This window comes from Carlito syrichta, unplaced genomic scaffold, assembly GCF_000164805.1.
Source record: "Carlito syrichta isolate Samal-C Ts95f unplaced genomic scaffold, Tarsius_syrichta-2.0.1 Scaffold114097, whole genome shotgun sequence".
Lineage (NCBI taxonomy): Eukaryota > Metazoa > Chordata > Mammalia > Primates > Tarsiidae > Carlito > Carlito syrichta.
In genome coordinates, this window is record NW_007058193.1 from 7758 (window position 1) to 33542 (window position 25785).

Sequence of the window (25785 nt, forward strand, 5' to 3'; positions counted from 1 at the left end):
CAGAACATAGTATTCAAACTACTTGAAACCAAAGAAAGTACCAAGAAGAAAACACATTACACATAGAGGAACCACAGTTAACTAACAACGACTTCTCACCTAAGATTATGGCTACTAGAAAACATTGGAATAACATAGTCAATGTTATGAAAAGAAAAATATGAATTAAGAATTTTATATCTAAGCTGGGCTCAGTGACTCAGCCTGTAATCCCGCGCCTTTGGGAGGCTGAGGCAAGTGGATTGCCTGAGCCCGTGGGTTCGAGACCCACCTGGGCAGCGAGACCTCATCTCTACAATAAATCAAAAACTAGCTGGGTATGGTAGCCCATGCCTGTAGTTCCGGCTACTCGGAAGGCTGAGGCAGAAGGATCGCCGGAGCCCAGCAGGCGAGGCTGCGGTGGCCGGGAGCGGCCACTGCACTCCAGTCTGGGTGACAGAGTGAGACTCCAACTCAAAAAAAAAAAAGAATTTTATATCTAGCAAAACCATCTCTCAAAAGTAAAGACAAAAGATATTTTAGTTATTTTTGATGTGAGATCATTTGTCATAAGTAAACTTTTAATATAAGAAATCCAAGGAGAACTTGTTCAACATAATAGAAAATAATACCAGAAGTAAATTTGGGCCTCTAAGAAGGACCTTTAGGAAGCTTCTAGAACACCAGAAAATGGAAAATATATAAGATCATTTTCTCTCAAGTTCTATAAAATATATATGACTGTTTAAAGCAAAACTGCAACATTATTTTGTGAGTTGCATAACATATATATAAGTAATATGTATGACTACAATATAGAGGATGAGTAAAAGTAAATGGACCTGTATGATTGGATAGGTTCTATATACTATGTGCATTGGAACATTACTACTGTTAACTAGCCTGGGAAAGGTTATGAGTACATATTATTATCTTTAGAACAACTACTAAAAAATTTACAAGAATTCAAATGCCTTAATACTCATTTTCAAGACAGTGACTATCACCTCAATCAAATCTAAGAAAGTGAATACATTTAGCTCTAATAGAGTAATTACTGGAATTGTACTCTTAATGAAACCCTTTTTGCATTTTTTTCAGTGTATTCAGTGTGTGTTATCACTGTATCTTATGACAGAAATTAGAATAGTCAAAGGGGATATGCAAAGCACTGACTTAGTCACTATAGTCACTAAACCTCCAATTTTAATTCCATCTTTAAGAGAGCTTTCTATAATTCTTTTACATAAAGGCACATACAAAAATATTTATCACAGTACTTATTACAATGGGATAAAAATAGATTAGGAGAATGGATAGATGAAATGTTGATGCATCTTATTAAGTATAAAGTAGTTAGAAACAACAAACTAGATGTACATATAGTGGCATGATTATGTCTTCTACACATAACTGATTAAAAAAAAAAACAAGACAAAGATTAGGTTGAGATCTCCAAGACTATGCCTTTGAGATAAATAAAAATGTATGCACACTCAACAACAATACACACTCTATAGGAACAATTCAAACAAATTCATATAAACATATTAGAATGGTTGTTTGGTGGAAATGAAAGGAGAAGAGGAGAGAGAAGAGGAAGACGGGAGGAGGGAGGAGGAAAGGAGGAGGAGGAGGGAGGGGAAAGAAAGGGAAGGAAAAGTGCAAAAGGGGATGAGTGCAGAAGGGAATGCGAGATGAGAAAGAATGAAAAAAATGCATAGAAAAATAATAATGAAATATAAAGAATGAATAATCCTACCACTGTATCCAACTAAGATCCATTCAAAAGTGAAAAGAAAAGAGACAATCAATTGAACTTTTTCAACAATTTTTACCCTGCTCTGGATATCTAGAGAGTTACTACCACACTAGTTTTATAATTTAAACTGAATGACAAATTTTAGAAAAGCCCATTACATCATGCTGCAGATTCTTTACAATTAAGCAGAAAGCATTAAGCAGAATATTTGCAATGCCCAGTATAGGTGCAGAGCTAGATTTTTAACATTTACATGTATTCATAAAATCAAACAAAAAATGATTTACAGGCTTTAAAAAAATTTGGTTTCTACCACTGTCTAATAATCTAGGCCAGAAGTTGAAAAATTATAGGAGCCAAAGACCACCTACCAGTTATTTTTCTAAAGCTCATGAGTTAAGAAAAGTTAATATTTTTAAATGTCTACATTTTAAATAGTTATATCAGTTCCTACATACTGTTCTTGACTTTTGCCTCTTGGCTAGCAAAAATGAAAATAATTGCTATCTGACTCTTTAAGAAAAGTTTGCTAAGCCATGATCTAGACTTTGGAAAGACAAAATAATTATTTGGCTTTTTTTTTTCCTTTGCAAGAATTGCATCCCAGGTTGCAAGAAATTGCTTTAGAAATAATTTTGGGGGCCAAAAAAACCAAAATCTGCCACTATCTGGCAACCCCTGAAACAGAATAAGAGAAAATGTTCTGCTAGTTGAATAAAAGAAATATTAATTATATAGTAGGTATCAAAGGTCATTGCAGAATAATAATTAAAGGAATAGTTCATAATAACATTAGCAGTAGAGTACCACGATAGCACACAATATGTTGTTCTAGGCAGATACAAAAGACTCTTCCATCCCACACGTTTTTCTTACAATGTGATGTAGATACCTTCCCCAATGAGAGTTGAGACTACTTTGTCCAGGGATGCCAGAGACCACTGAGGAAAGGATGCTATATAACTTCGAAGACTAGTTCATAAAGGTGATAGAGTTTCTGCCTAATTGTCTTAGGTTAGTTGCTCTTGGAACCTAGTCTCCAGTCTATGAGGAAGCTCAGAACATATGGAAAGGCCTCAAGTAGGAGTTTGGCTAGACAATCCCAGCTGAAAACCCAGCTGACAGCCAACATCAACTACCAGACACCATTTGGTTGCAATCTGCACGGAAGATCCCAAACAAGAATCATGAACAACAATAACAAATTGATTGTTGTTGCTTTAAATCACTACATTTTAAGGTATTATTTTTTCAGCAATAGAAAATCAAAACAACTATGTATAGTTTTTGTTGTTGTATTTGTTTTTGTTTTTTTTTACTGAAGATTCAAAGAATATACTAAACATTATCCAATGTCATTAAATTAGTCCTGAGCAGAGAGACCACTGTTGCAAATGAGTACTTCGCCTACCTGATTCCTAACACCTTGGCAGGACTAGGTATCACTGGACACTGCTAGCTATGACTGGCTTACAGAGTTTTGTAGGCAGAAGGGAATATGGAGGAATCAAGAATTTTCACAAACCATGACAAAGCATACTCATCAAATTTGGTAATAAAGCAACTCTTTTATCATAATCATTTAGTTACAGCCTGAGTAAGCCAGAAATGGAGCACATAATGTAATTCAAAACTTCTTTCTTTTATGCAATAATTTATACATAAGTCTATATAACTCCTTAACAAACAATGACATATAATTTGTGAGGAATAATCATATTTCTTCATTCAGAATCTTAGAGTTTACTTTTGTATAACCCTTTCTACAAATATAAGGCTTAAGAGATAAACTTGCAATTTGAGGTTGTAATGAAAGTAAAACAGTTTTAATGTCATCTTTGTGAACTGTGCTGAAATGTATCTATCCAAGGAGAGAATATGCACAATAAAGTATTTCCTAAAGTTATGAAACAATATTTTTGATTTTAGGTCCAGAATGATGAAGTGTCTTATGTTTGAAATGACACTGAAGTAAACCGCAAGAAAAGATTTTTGAGATTTTTGTTGTTGCTGTTTTTTGACAAGGACAAACCCATGACATTTTTGCAAAGCCTTTGGTCTTAACCTTGGAAATCTGGTTGCTTATAATAAAGGCAGAGAAAATGAGCAAGAAAGCTAGAAAAGTAGGATGCTATTATTAAATGCAAATATATTCATTAAGAAATTGGACAAACAGGAAGTTATATTCCACTTTTAATGAATTTTTTAAACACAAATATTCTGCAGGCCTGCATTTTAATTTAACCTTTGAAGCAGTGATTATCAGTGAAAATGGGCCTGGGTGATAAGATGCTATGTAGAACTTAGTTTTTTACCTTTTATTTTATATATATATTACATTAAATTTTTAAGTCCATCAATTTCCACTCTCATATGTCTGACCTTCCTGTCACTAAAAGTCACTAAAAACCCCAATGGCATCATTCTCATGGGTTTTTTATTTTGAGTTGTACTGTTAGAAATACCACATATAATGAAAATACTACATGTAATTTTTTTTTAAAGTTGTACCCTCTAAAAATTTTAAATCACTAACAAGGAATTAAAGTATATTTTTCATGTAGTAAATGTTGTGATACACAGTGAGATTGGGACAATTACCTGATTTATTCAGAACAAACATACACATCTACGGGCTCCCAACACACACACAGTAAGTAAAAGTAACTTGTACAATTTTTAAGGTTAAAATATTCAAGTAACATTGGTAAAAAAAAAAATCTACACATCAACGTGAATGTTAACAGAGCACTTAAGAAAGGTTTTTAATAAAAAATTGTTTACACTATCAAAAAATTTGAAAAGTAAAAATTAATGATTATCTCACTAGCAATTGCTTAGAGCCTACAAAGCCTACCGAACAATTTGATTGACTGTCATTAACTATCTAATTTACTAACCTGCAAACAAAAATTTAAAAGAGAATGAAATAAGATTCAGACCTACAAAGTTTGAAAAAGGAAAAAGAACATTTCCCTTGACATTTAGAATTCAAGTTCTCTTTAGATTAGATCATCTTATAATTATTTCAGTGTTTAGCTTAATTCATGTAGATAAAAGTTTGGAAGAGAGTTACTTACATATTTATTTTCAAAAAATATTCTTCGATGATAAAATATGTATTACTATATATTTGCTATGTCCTTAATGAGAAAGCTTGTTTTTATAAATCAAATCAAACATGAAAATATCTTCATTATTTTATAGCTGTTCCTTATATGTGTACTTTTACTTTCACTTACTTCAATAGACATTATCTCTGATCTCAGATATAGCTGAAGGGAAAGACTATCTCTTCTTCTGCAGTTAATACCAGGAACTTATAGTTTAGACACATTCTCTTTCTTTCTCTATGAAATCATGGCCTCATTATGGAATAAAACTCCCTTATTTCTCATCTATTAAGTTAATCCTATAAGGTATGAGTGTAAAATGGCCTGTAGAGAGAGAGCATTCAAATGCCACATCACCTATAATGATAATAATAGTACTCCTTCTCTCAAGTGGTCGACAGATAACCTTTTATCTTTTTTTTAATTTACAAGAATTCTTTGACTTTCATTCCACTAATGATGTAGAAGTGACACATGAAAAAGTTAAATGAAGATTTTATGACATATGCAAGACTCATATTAGTAAAAGAATTTTTAGAGCCCAAAATGGCAGATAAATCAAAGACCAATTTGAAAAAGAAAAAAAATTAATAGCTTCTCATTCCTTATCTACATAACTCATTAAGAAACAGTATAACACACATATTGTTTTTATAACATGATTTAGAATCACACTCAAATTCTCTTTGACAGAGCTAATGTTTTCTTAAAGACGCCAAATTCTTTAAAACATTTCATTTCTCTTCTCTCTCTCTTTGGAAATCCAATTACCTTGGCATTTTCTCTGGAGTAATACTGTGTTTCTCAGTGTGTCTTCAAGGTCACATCTTTATCTCCTCACCAACACTTACCATCAGCTGCATAAGAAGCTCAGTAGGCATATAAGTAGGCATATAGAAGTGAGCAGATAGAAGGCTAAAATAAATATGAATATGGTAGGCTAAAGATTTAGAGTTCTTAGGCTAATGTCCAGAACACTGTTTCCTAGGTTTTCTTCTAGAATTTTTATGGCTTCAGGTCTGACAGTTAAGTCTTTAATCCATCTTGAGTATTTAATTTTTGTGTATGGTAAGAGATAAAGATCGGTTCATTTTTCTGCATATGGCTATCTAATTTTCCCAGCACCCTTTGTTGAATAACGTGTCATTTTCCAAGTGTATGTTTGTCTCTGCTTTATCAAAGACCAATTGTTTGTAGATATTTGGGTTTATTTCTGGAATCTCTATTTTGCGCCATTTGGTCCATGTGTCTGCTCTTCTAAGACCCCAAAAGCAAATGCAACAAAAACAAAAATAAATAAGTGAGACTTAATTAAACTAAAAAGCTTTTTCACAGCAAAAGAAATAATTAGCAGAGTAAATAGACAACCTACAGAATGGGAGAAAATATTTGCAAACTAAACATCCGACAAAGGGCTAATATCTAGAATCTACAACTCAAACAAATTAGTAAGAATAAACAAATGATCCCGTTAAAAAGTGAGCAAATTCATGAACAAACATCTCTCAAAAGAGGCATGTAAAATGGATGACATATGAAAAAATATTCAACATCTCTAATCATCAGGGAAATGCAAATTAAAGCCACAATGATATACCACCTCACACCAATCAGAATGGTTATTATTTAAAAATCAAAAAACAATAGACTTTGGAGTGGATCTGATGAAAAAGGGACACGTATATTGTAGGTAGGGATGTAAATTAGTACAACCTCCACGGAAACCAGTATGGAGATTTCTCAAAGAGCTAAAAGTAGATCTACCATTTGATCCAGCAATTCCACTAGCTGGTATCTCAAAAGAGTTCATTATACAAAAAAAGACACCTGCACTCATATGTTACTGCAGCACAATTCACAATTGCAAAGATGTGGAACCAAACTAAATGCCTATCAACTGATCAGTGGATAATGAAAATGTGATACACACACATGCGCGCGCGCGCGCACCCACACACACACACACACACACACACACACACACACACACACACACACAGACCATGGAATAATATTCAACCTTGAAAATGAACGAAATAATAATTTTGCAACAACTTAGATGAAATTGGAGACTATCGTCCTAAGTGAACTAATGCAGGAACAGAAAGTCAAGTATCATAAGTTCTCACTTATAAGTGGGAGCTAAAGCTAAGGGTCTGCAAAGGCATGGATAATGGTATAATGGACATTGAAGACTCAGAAAAGAGAGGGTGGGGAGGGGGAGAAGGATGAAAAGTCGCCTATCTGGTACAGTGTCCACTAGTGGGAGTGACAGGTACACTTAAAGCTTAGACTTCTTCAGCACTATGCAACGCATTCGTGTAACCAAAAACCATTTGTACCACTAAAGCTATTGCATAACTTCTTTTTAATTTGGAGTTCCAGTGCCAGTTATTTCAGTAATTAAATATGCTTACCCCTTTTTTATTTGTAAAATGTGATATTTTTCATTTGAAAAATGCGATATTTGCTTAGGAATACCATGGCTCCTCTGCTTCAAATACTTTAATTTAGACAATTTAGAGATTGTCCAGAAGTTGCCTTTGGGGATTATTCATCTTCTTGATAAATAAACAAATTGAAATTTCATTGGACATAGGCAGGAGAAAAAGGAAGAGATACTATTATAAATATGCAGGTCAAGATAACCTGGAAAGGGGAGGAAAAATAATTTTATGGTGTTAGAGAGAATAATTATAACATACCAACTAGTTGAGTGTGATGCAAGGGAAATAAAATAAAAGGAAATAAACACAATTCTGAGATGTTAAGTGTGACTGAAAAACCTTTTGTTTGAGAGAAAAAATGAAGGATTAAGGATTTTACTCAATAATTCAGTGTATCTTACCTGAAGACATATGAGTTGCAACATCTAGCAGGTAGAAGTTAGAGAAAGATGAATAGAGTTGTGATCATCTTCATAACTGAATAGGACAGCTCAGAGGGACAGTATAGGGTTGAATGCCAAAAAAGTCAATATAAATTAAAAACTCAAGGAGCTATTTAGATTTAGCAATTAAACATTCATTGGCGACCATTAAGAGAAAACAAAACTTATACTATTTATTTGTTTTTGCCATATGTTCTATTGTAGAGGTTTCCAGTGCTTGAAACACAAACACCCATATGGTCTCCTAACTCTGTCTTGGCTGATTTTCCCTTACATTTTCTTAATGTATATTTTGTAGTTTTGACCATGTTATTGAATGCAAAAAGATTGTAGATAGCCTTATCGCCCTTGTTAATTGTGTATAATATCACAAAGTAGTGTACTTTGCTTTAACAGTTTTGCCAATGAGTCAATTTATTACTCCAGAAATTTTAAGTCATTTTCTTGATGTGATATTTTTGTATTTCAACTTTTCTTAGACACTTCATTTTAGATCAGCATTTCTCAGCAGCAGCATACTGATGGCGTAATATTTAGTTTTGACAGCCGTACCGTGTGTTGTAGAATTAAACATTCTACACATCTGGCATCTAACCCCCAGATGCTAGGAGCACCCCCACTTTCAGTTATACAGTAAAAAAATGTCTTCAGACATTGGCAAATGTCCCCTGGGAGGCAAAAGCATTCCCTAACTGCTTGCCCTTTGAAAACCACAGTTTCAGATTGTTGGGGTTCAGGACACAATATCCCCAAATACAGCAATTTGGCATTTTAAGAAAACCATAAAATCAGTACAGTCTCCCTGTGACCTTCTCCTATCCTCCTCCCCTGAAGTCGGCCATAAAAGAATTCTCTGATCTTCCTCTAAAGTAGGTAATCAGAACCTCCATTCCAGAGGTACCCTCCCTATTCTCAGTTGAAAGGAACATCCTGATTCTCAAAGACACAGAGACACCAGGAATAATTTGAACATATAGGCTTTGTTAACTTCCCTGAAGTTTATTACCATCAGATAATATTAGTCCATACTCCCTTTCTTCCCGTTATATTTCTAAACAACTGTCCATTATTCATCAACTCTAAATATAAAAATACACAGGTCTTCTTGTGTCTTTGTGTCTTCATTTCTATGGCCTTCATTTCTATTGAATAGATCTGTATGTTTTTCTTTTATTATTGGGTCTTTGGCTACAGGGCTATTAGTGACGAACCCAGTGATGGAGAGAAAAGAAATCTCTTCTCCCCTGCATGCTGAGGGATCACTTGTATGTAAGCATTGAATTAGGACTTGCCATTTTTAGAGAAACTGAGTCATATTCTTTTAATAAGTCAGCATATTCCATGATATGTTTGATCTTATTCTGGTCCCTAGTTTTGTATTTTTTTTTGTTTGTTTGTATTTCTCTTGTTTCATGCCTTTTGTTAAACGTATTGTTTCATGTTTGATGTATGTATGCATCTGTGTATTTTCTCTTTTCTGACAATTAGAAGGTTTACAATCTGTTTTTCATTTTTAAAAAGGTTATAATCATAACTTGGCATCATCTGTTGAAAACTTTCCTTTTTTTAACAAAAGAATCAATTTGACAATATCTATTGGTTTCCAGATATGAATCATAAAGAATAATTAACATGACTGTACCTCCTTCTACCTTTAATAGCAAGTGTATTTTTGCCAGTTTTTTTGTTAAAGCCCGTTTTCTATTCATTTTATTAGAATCGGGGAAAGGCATTCTGTGATCTGCTTTACCTCAGAAATCTTTTTCATTACTTTGAACCTTTACTTTTTCCCCCATCATTTAAAAGTCTTTCATTAAATATATATTTTAATTGCTATTGGCCAATAGAGCACTCTGTCAAGGAATTGATTATTCATATGTCCCTATTTGCCCAAGTCAACCCCAAAGGATAGAGAGCTTTGCTAAACAATTGTCACTGTAGCTAACCCCTGAATATCAAAGTATATATTACACTGGTAAAGACATGCTGTATTCAATGAATTAGTAAGAAAAACAAAGATAAGTGGACATGTCATGGTTAAAATATTTTAGATATATTTAATAGAAAAATATATTGGAGGATGAAGGGTACGTTGGCTGATTTGGGAGGGTAATATTTCCTCTGAAGAACCGACCCTGCTTCTCAATCTTGATTATTTCATTATATGCAAAAAAAATAGCAGTGGAGAAGGAAAGGGGTGATAGTGTGCCAGTACATGTGTAACCTGTGAATTTTTACAATATCAAAATACTTCTCAGTGCAGAATTGCTGCCCTGATCTCCCCAGTGCCCTGATTCCCCTAAACTAACTCAGCCCTCACCTAGGATACCCCTTACCCCAACCTCCCATTCCCACTCACAGCCTCACCAAAATGAAAGAATCAATGGCTATCAGTTCAGGGGGCCTCAGGGACTTGATCTATTGCTATATCTTTCTGTTCTGTCTGGTAGTGCCTGTGCTAAGTATAATTCCAAATTGAAATTTTTCAAAATATTCCTGGAAGTATGCATGGCTCAGAATCCCATTTCCTATCACATAATGGTGATAGATGATGATGATGAAGATAACAGATGACATAGATAGATGGACAGGTAGATAGATAGGGGAGAGAGAGAGAGAAGAGAGAATAGAAATAGACAGACAGACAGAAGACAGACAAACAAACTGGCCCCTGGAAGCGGGCATGCTTCAAATCCACTTCCCATTAGACAAGGAATATAATATGGCAGTGTGAGGAATCTTACAGGGAATGTTACCTCTGTTTCATTTATCATTAACATATAGCTAAAAATTTGATGTTTGTAACTTGAAAAACTGTAAGTCTCAAAAAGTGATTTCATGAAATCTCTGGATACATCATTCTTAAATATAGAATTCTCTTATATCAGGCATAAAAATTTACCCAAAGGTGCAAATCATTCAGAATAAGCATGTGACCAGAAACTCATAGAGTAAGCTAACACAAGGAACTCACAGAACTAAACCAGAGGATATGATTAGCATTGCAGTAAATAAAGAAAAATAATAGGAATGACAGGGAAATTTTCTGAATGCTTCCACTATGGTTTTTTATTTAAGGAGGAAACACTCTCAAGACACTGCCAATATATTAAGAACTCGGCTTTGGGAGTCACTTGGAGAAACTAAGAACTTCCAAAGCCCTAGAAAAAAGCAAGCAATAAACATGGGCACTTAGAAAACAAAAAGTATTTCTCATAGTTGTTAAAATAAAAAAACTTCAGACAAATCACATTAAGCCATTTATATAAGCAAAGAAACAATTCATGAACCAGAAAGCACCATGAACTAGAAACGATTCAGAGAGCTCCACCAGAAAAATGGTCAGGCAGTATTTATGGACAGAAAAATAAAGTGACATATAGAAATAAGCTGATTGATTACACTAGTCCTTCGCTTCAGTGGGACATGCCTGAGCAGTTTGCAGCCAATGATTGACTGAAAGCTTGTCTTCTATGATTGGCTGAGACTCAGCAATTTGCTACAATTATATACTCTTGACATAGGTTGCAGTGTGCTTACATACTGAGTTAGGTTGAAGTTTGCTGCCTATGGAAATATCTTTAGGCCAAATTTAACAATATGCATGAAGTTAATCTAAATAGTAGAATGTAATTAAACAATCACATTTTGCTTATTCTGAAAACAGTGTCATTTAAGAAAGCACCATTGATCCTTTCTCCAATGTGACCTTTACATCTTCTGATATTTTATACTGAAAACAACATATATTCTATCTGATCTTATTAATCCAAGTTTTGGAAGATGACTATTTGTAATTTACTAATCCATAAACAAAACACTCTTAATCAGTTACAAATTTCACCTTATTGACAATAATTCACTATTAATATAAACAGAAATATCTTTGTGATACATTTATTCTGAAGTTTGTTAAACTTTTCATTTCTTTCAGTCTTTAACATCCTGTATCATATAGGTGTAGACACCTTTTAAGTTATGTGAAGCATTTTAAATATGTTTTCCATCATAAATGACAAAAGAAAAAAAATTATTACAAACTTTAAAATAGATAACAAGACAAAACATAAAGAAGTTAAGAGTGAAAACCAACCCGATGTTACTTAATGTTAAAAATCAGTCTTTTAGAAAAGACAGCAGATTTGTTTATTAATTTCAGGTACTAAAAATAGAATAGGGACTTTAGCATCACTGGAGTTATGTATTTAGCAACTTGACAGAAATCCACCATCAGCTCTCAGTGTAATCCCAGTCCTCAGACCAAAAATGGAAAACAAATGAAGTCAGGTAAATAAAAACAGACAGGTCCACTCCTAGAGAAATTTTTTTTTTTAATGGCACAGTTTGATCAAGAGGAAGTCGGGCCAGAGAGCACATATAAAAATTAAGGTGAACATGGGTGACATACATAACAGTTAGAAAAAATATGACAACTATGACTTTTTGCATAAAATATGCCTTTTGCATTATTTAGATATTGCAATATCCCGTTCACAGGAAATGTGGGACTGTGGAACAGCAAGGAAGCACATAATAAATTTTACAGAGAAACATGTACCTCTTTGCAGTCAAATAAATCGATTGGCCTCTGCTGAATAAACACAGCTTAGGTTTTCTTAGATTACTCTTATCCTGGCAATCTACAAATGTTGCAACACCTTTAAATTTTAAGATTAAGTTGTCATTGTCAGTTCTTATGGCAGATTTTTTTTACTCTTACGTTTCTGGGAGAGGAGGGGAATGTAGGGCTATGTTAATTTCTCTACCACATGGCTCTGCTTTCTTAAGAATTCAGACTTTCACCATCCCGGGAAAAAAAATGGATACTTAGTGTGAGTGTATGGAATCCTGACCCAGCTCTTAACAGATAGGGTCTATGAATCATCACATTTTATGTTTAGGATTCAAAATGTAGGATCGCTTAAGCCAAGGTAATTAGGAAGATCATTTTTCAGTGACTTTAGTCTTTGTTAAAATTTCTAGGTCCCCATAAGAGCACTTAGTCAGATAATTGCTAAAGCACATATGTGGCACTAGCAACTATGGAAAAAGTAAATGCCATAGGAAGATTATTTTTTAAATTACCTCATTTGTCAGCCTACTCTGAGAGACAGTAAGTTTGAAAGTAAAGGTCACAGGCTGCTTTAGATGCATGGACTTAAAAATTAGATAAAGTCATCAACAACTTAATTCTTATTCATTATTGCATTCAGGAAATCTCCAAAAGATGAATGAAACTTTTGAGTCCATGAAAGATGAATTTTTGTCACCTTAACTCCAGAGTAGCTCAGGGTCAAAGAAAGTAGAGTGATCAAAAGTTAATAGCAGTTTACCCACTAATAGTCTTGAAAGTGGAAATGATTGGAGGAAATTTTGATTGATTACATGACATGTCAGGAAGTGTGTGAATGGGTGTGTGTGCATATGTATGTGTGTTTACCCTCAAAATCTACGATAGCCTTCTCCAAAATAAACTCTCTTAAATCGGGGGTGATATGTTCAGCAGTGTTTGCCAGACAATTTATTTTCCAGCCTTCCTCACACTCCTGCTGACTTCCCATGAAGTAATAACCTTTCCTTCATCTAGCTCAACCGTAGAATTACTTATTTCTTATCCTTTTCATCTAGTTTTTCCAAGACTGTTTCTTAATTTGTAAACTGGAAATAATAAAACAACTTTACAGATTTGTTGCAACCAAAATAAACAGATACAAATGCACATTATAAAACCAAGTACCATACATACATGCCATTTTCAAAAGGGCAAAACAGAATATGTAAAAGCAAGAAAAAAGGAGGAAAATTTAATTTTATACATTTTAAATTAAATTAAAATTAAAGCTTTAATTCAATAATTATTCTATATCTCCTAGCACTTAGTATGGGAATTTTGAAATATTTACTTAGAGTCTTGAATTTAAAAACTGATAATTTATAATACATGTGACTATTGTCTAATTGAAACATAATGCTATATATTCAAGACACTGCTGAGAAATAAAGGTAAATTTTTAAAGTAAATGACTTTTGTAGTTTTATGGATCCTCTAACTTAAACTTGTCTCCAGATCTCACCTTCATCATTTCTCTCATTTCCTTTTGTTCTAATTAATCAAAATCCTTCCTAGAATGTTCATTTCTGGCCAGTATGTCTTCCTGAATATGAATAAGAAATAAAATACCATTTGATGTTTGAAATTATGGGGGTAATCTCAATGACGGAAATAGATGACCAGGAAAAGGGAAGAGAAAGCCTGATTCAATATATTCATGAATATGTCAAAGGTTTATAAAGCCGATATCTGGGAAAGAGAAAGCTGTAGGACTTCCAGGTCTCTGGTAAAGTGTGTTTTCTGCAATGATCACCGCCATGTCCCGCCAAAGGTCACCACCGAAAGGTACGTGCAACAACTCACCAGGTTGTTGGTTTTACCAATAATTCTATGGGGGATTCAGGTAAAATTTTTAACTAATAGCAAGAGGTTTCGGAGTTACCAGATTTGGAAGCACTATCTAATCATTGCTCTAGAAAGCAATTGTACAATGGCACAATAGAATAGAGCAGTGGTTCTCAAACAAAAGATTCCTCCTCCCAGAGACATTTGGCAATGCCAGGAGATGTTTTGGTTTGTCTTATTTGAGATGTAGGAGACAGGGGAACAGTGCTACTGGTATTTAATGAATAGAAATCAGGACTGCTGCTAAACATCCTACAGTGCACAAGACAGCCCCCTGAATAAGGAGTTATCCAATTCAAAATGCCAATAATCCTGTGATTAAGAAACCCCGGACTAGAATAATACCCAATAATAATGGATATAATTTGTCACAACTCCAGAAAGCAGAAACTAACATTTCCTGGTTCCTGGATCAGCTTGAATCAAATTGATGAAACTTTCAATTCTGAAGTCATAAGATAGACAAAGAATGCACAATTGCCTCTTCTACTGTTCTGTCAATTTAGTTCAAGCCAAAATGACAATCCAAAAGGAAAAACAGGCTAGTAATAATTAATCACCCTTATTTTCATGGCTGACATTTGTGAGAAAAATAAATTAGTAACAACCATAAAATTTGTCTTATGAAATAAAGAACAAAAATATTTGTTTATTTTATCTCATCTTGGACTGTGAAAATTCCTTACATAATGTGCAGATATATGTACTCAGAGTTAAAGAATATTTACCTGGTTATGAATTTCCTAGAGGTGCTATTCTAATCTTTCTATCTGCAAAGCATATTTATTTACACATGTCGATAAAATATTCATTTGCTTACATCATATGACAATAACATGCATTAAATAAACTTTTGGAAGTGTCATGTTCTTGGTAAATCAAAAGTCTATAATAGGAATCATCTCACAACATTAATACTTTTTGTTTTGCAGCTAAAAAGTTTAGTTACTTTCTACATGAAACAGTTTTTTAGGTGTTTAGGCATTTTTTCACAAATTAATCTTTAGCATTTGCCTAGCTTTATCTTGTACATTTTCAACTGCATTTATCAAATGTTCTGTAGAACTTAGTTCTGATAAACACATTTTTTTAATAGATACTCTTTTGGAGTAGCATCACTGACGTTAAAAAGTGGTTTTAATTTGATAGTTATATGTTGCTTCCTTTCTTTTGAAAGTGTAAATTATTGATATATTAAAGGTCTGTATCTGCCTATCTGCTGAGATAGCAAATTGATGACAAAACTATCTCTGATCATTCTGAAGATTTTAAAATTGGGTATTTTATAGTTAAAGCAGGAAAAGTGGATAAAATCAAGCTTCCTAGGGCCTCTGTTATCACGAAATCACAGGCAAGGAGTTGTTCTTCCCAAGTAATGGCAACAATCTTTGCAAACACTGAGCCATCACAGCTAGTGATGTGGTTCCTGTTTCACAGATGCAGACTGAAAACCCACAGGTGTGTGATGTGACCAGGTGATATGCAAAGACCATGGTATTGGCAAACTGCCTCTCTCACCTGCTAATAATAGGACTTGGGGAAAATCACTTAACCTTCCTAAGCCATCAGTTTCATCAATATAATTTGATGATAATTACAAAGCCCCAGCCTATCTCACAGGGTTACTGTGAAGCTCTTATTTAGAAAAAAGTGTAAAGCTTTGGCAAAGTATCAAACAAATGCATGGGATTATTATGATGGGTTAGCTGAGCCAAGCTACAGCATCATTTTTATGTTAGAATTCTCTTCATACTCAGTATTAGCAATCAAGCAATCATGTGTTTATTCGTATCAGGCATGAAGATAAATCAAAGAGATCAACAGTGCTGCACTTGTCACATCAGTGTCTAAAATGACTGAGGTTTTTTTAAAAAAAAAAAATTTAAGACGGGCTCGGTGGCTCAGCCTCTAATCCTGCGCTTTGGGAGACCGAGGTGAGTGGATTGCCTGAGCCCGTGGGTTCAAGACCCGCCTGGGCAACTTGGCGAGACCTCATCTCTACAATAAATCAAAAATTAGCCAGGCATGGTAGCGCACGGCTGTATTTCCAGCTACTTGGAAGGCTGAGGTGGAAAGATGGCCGGAGCCCAGCAGGTCAAGGCTGTGGTGGCCAGGAGCGACCACTGCACTCCAGTCTGGGCGACAGAGTGAGACTCCAACTCAAAAAAAAAAAATTGCAAACTCCTAGAGAGCCCACCCAACTGCTGAAAATGTGCAGAAACTCTCAAGACATAAAACTACCTTAAGAGAATGACCTGAACACCCTGACTCAGAATTAATTTAAGCTCCAAATGTTTGCCAAGTACAGAAGCACTTCTGGGAGCCATACAAAAATGCAAGGAGTAACCCACTTCTCTAACTATACATCTGTGCAAATACAATTATTTATCTAAATTTACACAGTGCAAGTTGTTGATTCTATCCCCACCCCAGTTATTACAATACCAAATCATGCAGCTGAGGGCAGTGGGGAGAGATAAGACTCTCTTGGCAGGATTACTTTCGATAACCTCAGCAGAATAGATCATCTCCAAGTGACTCACGTTCTTATTTAAGCAGGGTCACTTCTGCTGCTGCTGCTGGTGTCAAACCTGCTCCTGTGCAAGAGCACAGACTCCCTGCCCATCTGTCCCACTGGGGCTGGCAACTGCCAGGTGTCCCTTCAAGACCTGTTTGACCGTGCAGTCATCCTGTCCCACTACATCCATAGCCTCGCCTCTGAAATGTTCTACGAATATGTAAGTACTGCAATTCCTGCTTCCTCCCAGAGGGAGCCTTTATGTGAATGACTGGACTGTGCTACACCTTAGATGAGAAGACCTCCTGAGTCAAGCTTCAAACAATACTCTTTAAATAGGTAAATACAGGCATCAGCTAATAAAATTTGGAACAAAGCGAAAAAAGAGTTTCAGGAAATCTCAAAGATCCTCAAAGAATGTAATGCCTTTTTAAATGATCAATCGCCTTTGCTTTAAAAAATTTAAGCATCTGACATAAGGGGCTAAGGAGAAGAACGAGTGTTGATTTCTTGTTCTTGAGTGTAATAGTTAGACTGTATAGGCATTCTTCACTTAGCACATAGATATTCAATAAATGAGGATCGTACTTCTGTGAATTGAGGGGATTGAATAGAATTAAACTAAGCTGAACCCACATCAATGAAAAAATGATAATAATAACTTTCAGAAACCTCAAAATGCTAGAAAATCATTTCTCTAAGATTTTCAGTGTATAGGTTTATAATTACACTAAAGGGCTGACTTAGAAATGGAAGCAAGTATTTTCTTTCCTTTTGAGAAATGGGTTTTATCCTTCTGATTAACGTATTTTGAAAGTCATAGGTCTAGGTCAATCAAGGAGCAGACAATAGATTAGAGCTTCTATAGATCAAAGGGCCTCCATATCTAAAAAGAATGTGGCTTTATGTTCATGATAAATATACATTTGTACAGTTCTTTTTATTCACTAGTTTCTTTTTATTCTCCATTTTTGATTGGCTATTTTTTGTCTTCTAAATATTTCTAGTAATCCCTTTAAGCTTCTATAATTTTTGCTAAAGATTAGGTTTTTTTTCTGTCAGTGGATTAGCTAATTTTTTTCTGTTCTTATTCTCAGACCATTTTTTACTTTTCTTAAATTTTTTGTGTCCTGTGTTTCTGACATATTTTGTCACAATAAAAAACTATTCCATATCAATGATGAACTTGTCGTACAAGTGTGTAGACTCAGAAATTATTAAAACAGTTATAATTTTATAATGCCTATTAAGAGAAGCCTACCAGCTTGGACTCACAGTAAACAAGAGATTAAATGGATAAATGTAGATATATGTGCACTTTGACATTTGGCTCAAATACTGAAGAAAGATGATACTTAATAACATTGAATGTTTCATATTTTTGCTATTTTTAGTGTTTGCTTTCCAAATAGTAACTCATGTGAAGAGTGAAAGTAAACAACAAGGGAATCATAAGGAATGGAAAAGGATGGGATTTAGAAAATTTAGATGGAAAAATTAAGTTCATAGGGATAAAGAAAGGGAGGTAAAAAGCATTACTTCCTTAATTCTTTAGTCTACATTTTTATGTTGTGTTTATTTTTTTTAAAAAAATTGCACATCCATCAAATGTATTAATATTCTGGTAATGGATTCATTTATTCAACGCCCAAACCACCCCAACTGATTTAATGTGCTTTGTCATTTCCAGGATCAACGGTATGCTCAGGGGCGTGGGTTCATTACCAAGGCCATCAACAGCTGCCATACTTCTTCCCTCTCTACCCCCGAAGACAAAGAGCAAGCTCAACAGATCCGTGTGAGTCTTTTCTCCAGGTTTTTTTTTTTACTAAAACAACTGAGGCTGCAATAGTGGTGTTATCATGTGGCAGCCTAGTAGAGGTGCTGTAATAACCAAAGGTAATTGTACATGAAGAGAAAAATGGAGGAAGAATAAACAAAGAAAAATTACATTATGTAGTAGATGAAATATAAAATTAAATGCTAAGATTGTAGCAGCAAACTGAATAGCAGATCCATAAACTGTCCATGCAGATGACATTATTTTCACCAATGCCTTTCCCCTAGGATTGCATATATTATATTGTATGAAAGTTTGAACTCAATTGGACTTCTATGGGTAAATATACACCCATGCGTATGTAAGAAAAGCAAATGCAGTTGTATTTATTGCAGGTTACTAGTGACCACTATACATTGGGAGCATTTTACATTATTGACTCCTGTACTATATGAACTGTCTCTTCCAGAATTTTAAGGCCTTTTTCTATTTCCACTTCCACTCTATTTCCACTTCTCTGACACTTTTTCCAGTTTATTCTTCACTGACTCCTCTGTCCTCTCCCTATTTCTTAGTCATGTCACCCTTCCCCAACCCCAGAGAAGATCCTATAAGATATTATATTTTGCTTTCCCCAGCAGCAACTATCGCCTGTGTTCTGATGACAACAGTCTGCATATCAAGCCCCAATTACATATTCCAGCTCAATCTTTTATTGTTATAATCTTTCTCTACTGACTCCCTGCCATAACCACAGTCTTAACATGATTTAAAATAAACATCTTCACATATATCCCCCCCACAAATACCAAGTATCCTCTTTTGATAATTTTATTAATGGCACCAGCATTCTGTCTATCTGCTATGCTCATTAATAATAATTGCAATACTTATAATAAATGGAAGAGAAAGAGGAGAGGGAGGAGGAGCAAGAGGAAATAAGATTTTTGGAGAGCTACAGGTTGGATATCCCTAATCTGAAACTCAAATGCTCCAAAATTTGAAACTTTTTGAGTGTCAGCATGACACTCAAGGAAATGCTCATTGGAGCATTTAGGATTTTGATTTTCAGATTAGGGATACTCAAACTCGACTACAATACCAGACACTGCACAAAACACTTTATATGCATTACTGTATTTAATTCTCACAAAAATCCTGTAACACAAGGCACACATTGAGATAAGGACACTGAGACTCAGAGAGGTTATGGAAATCGCACCATTCACAGGGCTGGGCTTCATCCAATTCAAAGCCCTCCCTCTTAATCATTGTGTCCCAAGGCTCCCAGCAAAACTACGCTGATGTTCTCTTTATAGCCTGCGCCTCGTATAGCTCCCTTCCTTCTTTCGTATCCTATTCTTCATTTTTGTTACCACTAAACTAGGTACAGGCATCAACACAGCAAGCGTTTTGAATCTGAGATAATCAGCCACTTGAAGTCTCATGTACAATCCTGAGAGTAAGCATAAACCAGGCAGCCAAAACTCCATTGCGAAGTCCATTGAGGCCGCTATTAAATATAGCATTGTCCCATGTGATTCACCTGCATAAGCCTACAGAATAAGTTTCTCTGCTGGCAGCATGGAACAGGAGGCTATGTAGATTGAGGAAAGCATGTTTATGAATACCATTACATCCTCATTACCGCTTTGCCCTAATATCCTAAAATAAAGCTACAAATCACAAAGAAATATATTCATGAACAATTTGATTCATTTGCATGAGTAAATCATTGGATGATAACAATCTGAGCCCCTCGTTACTGACACTGACTGTTTCTGAGTCAGGTACTATAGGCACCTATCGAGTTCCAGAAAAACTTTAGTTTTTCCCCATAGACAAGTACACCAATCAAATATAAAAGTTCTTTTCGAGTGGCTAAATGGTACAATTTCAGAGAAAACACAAAATTATTTATGCTATCAATTAGAGCTCTCATTAGAAAAAGTATTTATTAAAATAAGTTAGCTTTTTTTTTAGCAAAGTGTATGCCAATAGCTTAAATGTTACATTTCTACAACTTCTATCACCTAGAAAAAACATTTGACCTCCACACAAAAATAACAATGAGATATTTGCCTCTCTGAGCAAACATCACATGTAACTAATCTCATTTTGTATTTTGCTTATTTTAACACTATTGTTTGATGTGACTGCTTAGCACATAGACCTTCTGTACCAAGTACTCAGATTGCTGCGCTCCTGGAACGATCCTTTGTATCATCTAGTCTTAGAAGTGCGTGGTATGGAAGAGGCCCCGGAGTCTATTGTGTCAAGAGCCGTAGAGATTGAGGAGCAAAACCAACGACTGCTGGAAGGCATGGAGAAGATAGTGGGTCAGGTGAGCAACCTCCTGGTTCTTCTTTGTTTATCTCATTAAGGAAGCAGATGACCTCTGTGATGAGAAATATGTCACTTTGAAAGAAGGAAATGTAGGCATTCCATATTCTAGACTGCAATTAAACAAAGCAAGAGCCTAGTCATTCATAGTGATAGATTCTAATGTAAATGGATCTTAGAATTCTATGATATTTGACAGGCACACTTTTCCCTACACTATAAACAAATCCATCAAGACTTGCACCTGGCTGAGCACGGCGGGTCACGCCTATAATCCCAGCACTTCAGGAGGCTGAGGTGAGAGGATTGCCCCGGTCCATGGGTTCGAGACCAGCCTGGACAACTTGATGAGACCTCATCTCTACAAAAAATCAAGAAAAATTAACCAGGCATGATGGCACATGCCTATAGTTCCAGCTACTTGGAAGGTTGAGGTGGAAGGATTGCCTGAGCACAGCAGGTTGGGCATGCCACTGCCCTCCAGCCTGGGTGACAGAATGAGACTCCAACTCAAAAAAAAAAAAAAAAAATCTGCACCTTTCTGGGGACAGGGGGGACAGAGAATAGAATCTGCAATAGAATCTTCAGAAATTTTCTCTGAAGTATCCCATGATATTCACTATTGAAACTATGGTCAAAGTCTTTCTCTTTTCTCCCCTCAGCAGAAGATGAAAGTGGGAAGGGAGAAAGGAGAAAATAAAAATGAGACTAGATGAGCCACCTCACCCCTTCACCACATGATCTGTTGCACAGATGTGTCAGAAAGACAAGAAGATTTAAAAGATGAGTCCATAGCATCAATGCCTGCAGATTGCATTGACTTGAGGTAGTTCAGGGAATCATAAGCAAAGGGGCTGTATCTTTTCTGAAATAGTCTTTATTTTGTAATTTATGGAAAGTTGTCTCATTCTACATTTTGCTTTACATAGGGTCCCCAAATCAAAACTCACATTATTGCATTTACTCTCTCCCAAATAATTTATCATAGTTAGATTGTATTATTTGTACTATATATATCTACTGTCAGATGGGATAATTTCAACATTAGTAAGATCACATCTAAAAAGCTTTCTGAAGTTCTCAGGAATAATGCATCATCTAAAGAAAAAGACATGATTATAAGAATAATAACAGAAGCAATTTTATGTTTCTCTTTTTGTGTACTAAGTGCATGTTATCATGTGTCATTTTTATCATTTTCATGGGAGAACAATACATCCAACACAAACACAAAGTACATTTTAACCTTGGAACATGAAATAAACACCTTCATTTTCAAGTTATTTTCTTCATTACTGTAAACCTACTTTCTGAGGTCACTGATTTGTTCTATCAGACTTCGTTTCCTATTCTTTTTTCCCTGATGTTTATTTATTTATTTACTCATCTTCATATCATTGTTACTTGCACAGTAAATTTTCTCTTAGGACTCAAGCACCCAAAATAAAAACAGAAAGCAAGACAAAACACACACACACACACACACACACACACACACACACACACACACACACTTTAAATTCCAATAGGGATTTTAAAAATATTCTTATCCTATAGAAAAGAGTTCAGCAGATCAAGGGCTACAGTTATTCCAGATCTGTACCTAGTTGCTCTCCAAAGTAACTGACAACCCTGAAATAGCCAAGGTGGTTCCTTGGTCTCTAAGATTTCTGGGGATTCCCACTTCGCAAAGGCTGATAGAGTGCAAAGATACATGGTACTCCCTCTCCATTCAGCCTTCTTTTCACTATCATAGCCATGCTCCCAAACCTACCACATAGCCCCACCACTGAAGGGTTGCTACCACCATCACCTTCTTGTGGATGCTTTTCCTAGCATCTCTAACCCTAGTGACCTCAAAAGAAAGCAGCTGTTCCTCATAGAAATTTGGGGATACCCATGCTGGTAGAATGAAAGTCTCCTAACCACTTCAGTTCTTCTTCTGAGTCCTGGTCATCAGTAGATTATCTGCATCCTAAAGCATCAAGTACAATCCCCATTGTTTCTGAAGTTTTGAGTATATACACTACATAGAGAATAGACTCGGTTCAAAGCAAGAAAACGATAAATGGTGAACTGAAGGAAGAAATAAAATTAAAAGGCACATCAGGAACAAGATTCATGACGTAGTTCCTCAAGTGAGAGAGCAGAAGCTAATCCTTCCATTGTCCTTTGATCAAATTCATGTCTATATTCAAATGACAACTTGCTGGTCCTCCATCTACCATCATACATACTTCATTGGTGATCACGTACACAGCAGAAAACTTATGTGTTCTGCATCTGTTGTTTAGACTCATAGATTCTACTACCAATTCTAAAAGCCAGTAACATTAATCACAAAGTGTTTTCAGTGCTAACACGGATATGAAGGGAGACTCAAAAAACCCAGGAATTTATTTATTTAAAAAAAATAGATTCATAGATTTCTAATACACTGACCCAGATGCATGAAAATTATTGCCTTTAGCTCAAATTTTACATTCCTATCTCTTTCCCAACTCTTAATTCAACAATTAGGAAGAACAGAGATATACAAATACTAATAATATGAATGATAAGTCACTATCTTTTCTGGTGATTAGGTTCATCCTGAAATCGGAGAAAGTGAGCCCTACGCTGTCTGGTCAGGACTTCCATCGCTGCAGACGGCTGATGAAGAGTCTCGCCTTTCTGCTTTTTATAATCTGCTCCACTGCCTACGCAGGGATTCACATAAGATTGACAATTACCTCAAGCTCCTGAAGTGCCGAATTGTCTACGACGGCAACTGCTAAGCCAACATCCATTCCATTGATTTCTGAGATGGCTCTTAAGAATCCATCTCATGGCAAGCTTCTTTTAGTTTTATCATTTTTTTTTAATGCATGCCTGGGTGTCATGAGTATCTTCTTTAAAAATAAAAACTAACTCCTTAGAGACATCAAAATCTAAAATGCCAATTTGTCACAGCTTCTTATCTTCATTTAATAGAATAACAAAAGAAAATCTATCACTCATTGAGAAGTTCTTATCAAAATTTATCACAAGTAACACAAGCTAACCTTGTAAATAAGACAATTAACAGTTTACTTTAGAATTACAGTAGATTAATGTGGGTCAAGTTATTGGAATCAAAGGGTCAGATTATTAGTCATGTTAGTCATACTATAAAGAAGATTGAACTCTCTGGATTCTTTATGAAAGTTAGCCATGTTCTATCGACAACTTTCAGAGTGTTATGACAGACAATATAAGTACTATGCAACTGTAATGCTTCCAAATAGCGTGAGGTTTACTGAACAGTCTAAAGATTGTTAGAATGCAAACATGACGTGGCTTTACCTTTCACTAACAGCTGCTTTAAACATGCTCTATTGAATTCCCATCTCCGTTGCATCATCTTGGATACATTTTTTATATTCTAGTCACTCTGGATCTAACAAGTCCAGTTCAGTTAGGTTTCAACTCCATCTCATATTTAAAGTATTTAATGCTTTCCTCTCCCCCTATGTTGTCTCAAGGGACTCAGCAGAAAAAGCAGATGTAGTCAATTTCTGCAATGCTTAGCTCCTTCCTTCCTTCTGGATCCATTCCACTGGCTATTTTGAAAAGAGATAGAAGATTAGGAGAGATGGGAAATTCTGACTTAGGTGGTGCTGTTGTAGCTTTCTCCTTGATGACAGGGACTAAACTTGAATTCCCTCCGGTAGTGGGTTCCGTTGTAATTTTCTAGGACACCATCAGCAGGGACAACTCACTGTATAGTTTCTTTCCCAAGGGAAATGTCTGGCTTGATTCTCCCATCTACCCCATAGCTTTACCATCTGTAGTATTCTTTAAAGCCTCTGCTGCTGTTTCCCTCAACCTGCAGGCATCCTATTGAAGAAAATTGGCTTAAGGTCAGCTATCTGTCAACTGACCCACAGGAAACTCATGCATCATAACCTCCCTAGGCAATGGAGTAGTAATAATACTGAATCACTGTTGACTCTCTCCTGGGGTCTCTACCAATTCTCTTCTGATGTTCACACAGACACAGAATAGATCAGAAATTTGGATTCATTAGCAGACATTCACCTGAGGAATAAGACTCCATTCCTCCTTTTAAACACAGAGGCTAATTATCTTTATCAACAACTACCTTACAAAGTTGGGCTCACAAACATTATCCACTAGGCCACTGAATTATAACCCACTCCTCAATTAATAGTCTTCTATTGTTGTGTCTGGAAAGAGGTGACTGGATAAGGGTCACTCAGTTTGTGTAATTGCCTCTAAACAGCCTAGGATGAAGGTTAATCTTATTGCTAGCTCTCCTTGGAAGGCATTGATATTGCCAGGATGCTCTGCAGTTTTCAGGCATTTGCCAGGATTTCTAGATAATAGACAATAGGAAATATTTCATTCAACATCCAGACAGACATGAAATTAAAAGGTAGGGGTGGAAGGATAGTGTATATATATATAGAGAGAGAGAGAGAGAGAATGTGCCCCCAAAATGTAAACACCTTTTAAGAAAGAAAAAAACAATTTAACATTGTAATACTCAATATATACTGATAGCAAAAGATGAATACAAGTCACATTTGACTTCCCCAATTACAAGAAGTGCTCAGAGTAGTTAACCATCAGCGTCCAGACATTTCTGATCATGGCAAACATCTCTTAAAATGTTTATATCTATTTTTGGTACCGTGTGTGTGTGTGTGTGTGTGTGTGTGTGTGTGTGTGTGTGTGTGTAGACAGAAAGAAAAGACAAGAAGAAGAAAAGTGAGTAAAAGACTTGTGTCTTGAAAGATAAGATGCTATTAAAATACTGTACTTGGGGAACACCTAAATCTACCTTAGTTTTTATACCCTAAATGCAAACATCATCCCATGTCCTCCTTTCCTTTCCTTTCCATTTTCTCTTCTCTTTTCCTTTTCTGAAATTCTCCTTTGTACTAAGAGTATTCTTTGCC

General features: G+C 35.4%; 1 protein-coding gene across 1 annotated transcript; it reads left to right on the forward strand.

The window, feature by feature from the left end:
* The first annotated feature begins 14113 nt into the window (after window positions 1–14113).
* PRL (prolactin) lies at window positions 14114–23778 on the forward strand. Its single transcript, XM_008072076.1, has 5 exons — window positions 14114–14141; window positions 16761–16939; window positions 18410–18517; window positions 20664–20843; window positions 23428–23778. Exons 1-5 carry the CDS (start codon window positions 14114–14116, stop codon window positions 23617–23619), a joined length of 687 nt encoding a protein of 228 aa, XP_008070267.1. The 3' UTR covers window positions 23620–23778.
* The last annotated feature ends 2007 nt before the right edge of the window (window positions 23779–25785 follow it).

What these genes read in the sequence shown, in the direction of transcription:
- PRL (XM_008072076.1), top strand. Translation starts at nt 14,114, where the DNA reads ATGTCCCGCCAAAGGTCACCACCGAAAG. An exon ending in CCAAAGGTCACCACCGAAAG is followed by an intron (nt 14,142 to 16,760) that starts GTACGTGCAACA and finishes TTATTTAAGCAG; the next exon opens with GGTCACTTCTGCTGCTGCTG. An exon ending in CTGAAATGTTCTACGAATAT is followed by an intron (nt 16,940 to 18,409) that starts GTAAGTACTGCA and finishes TGTCATTTCCAG; the next exon opens with GATCAACGGTATGCTCAGGG.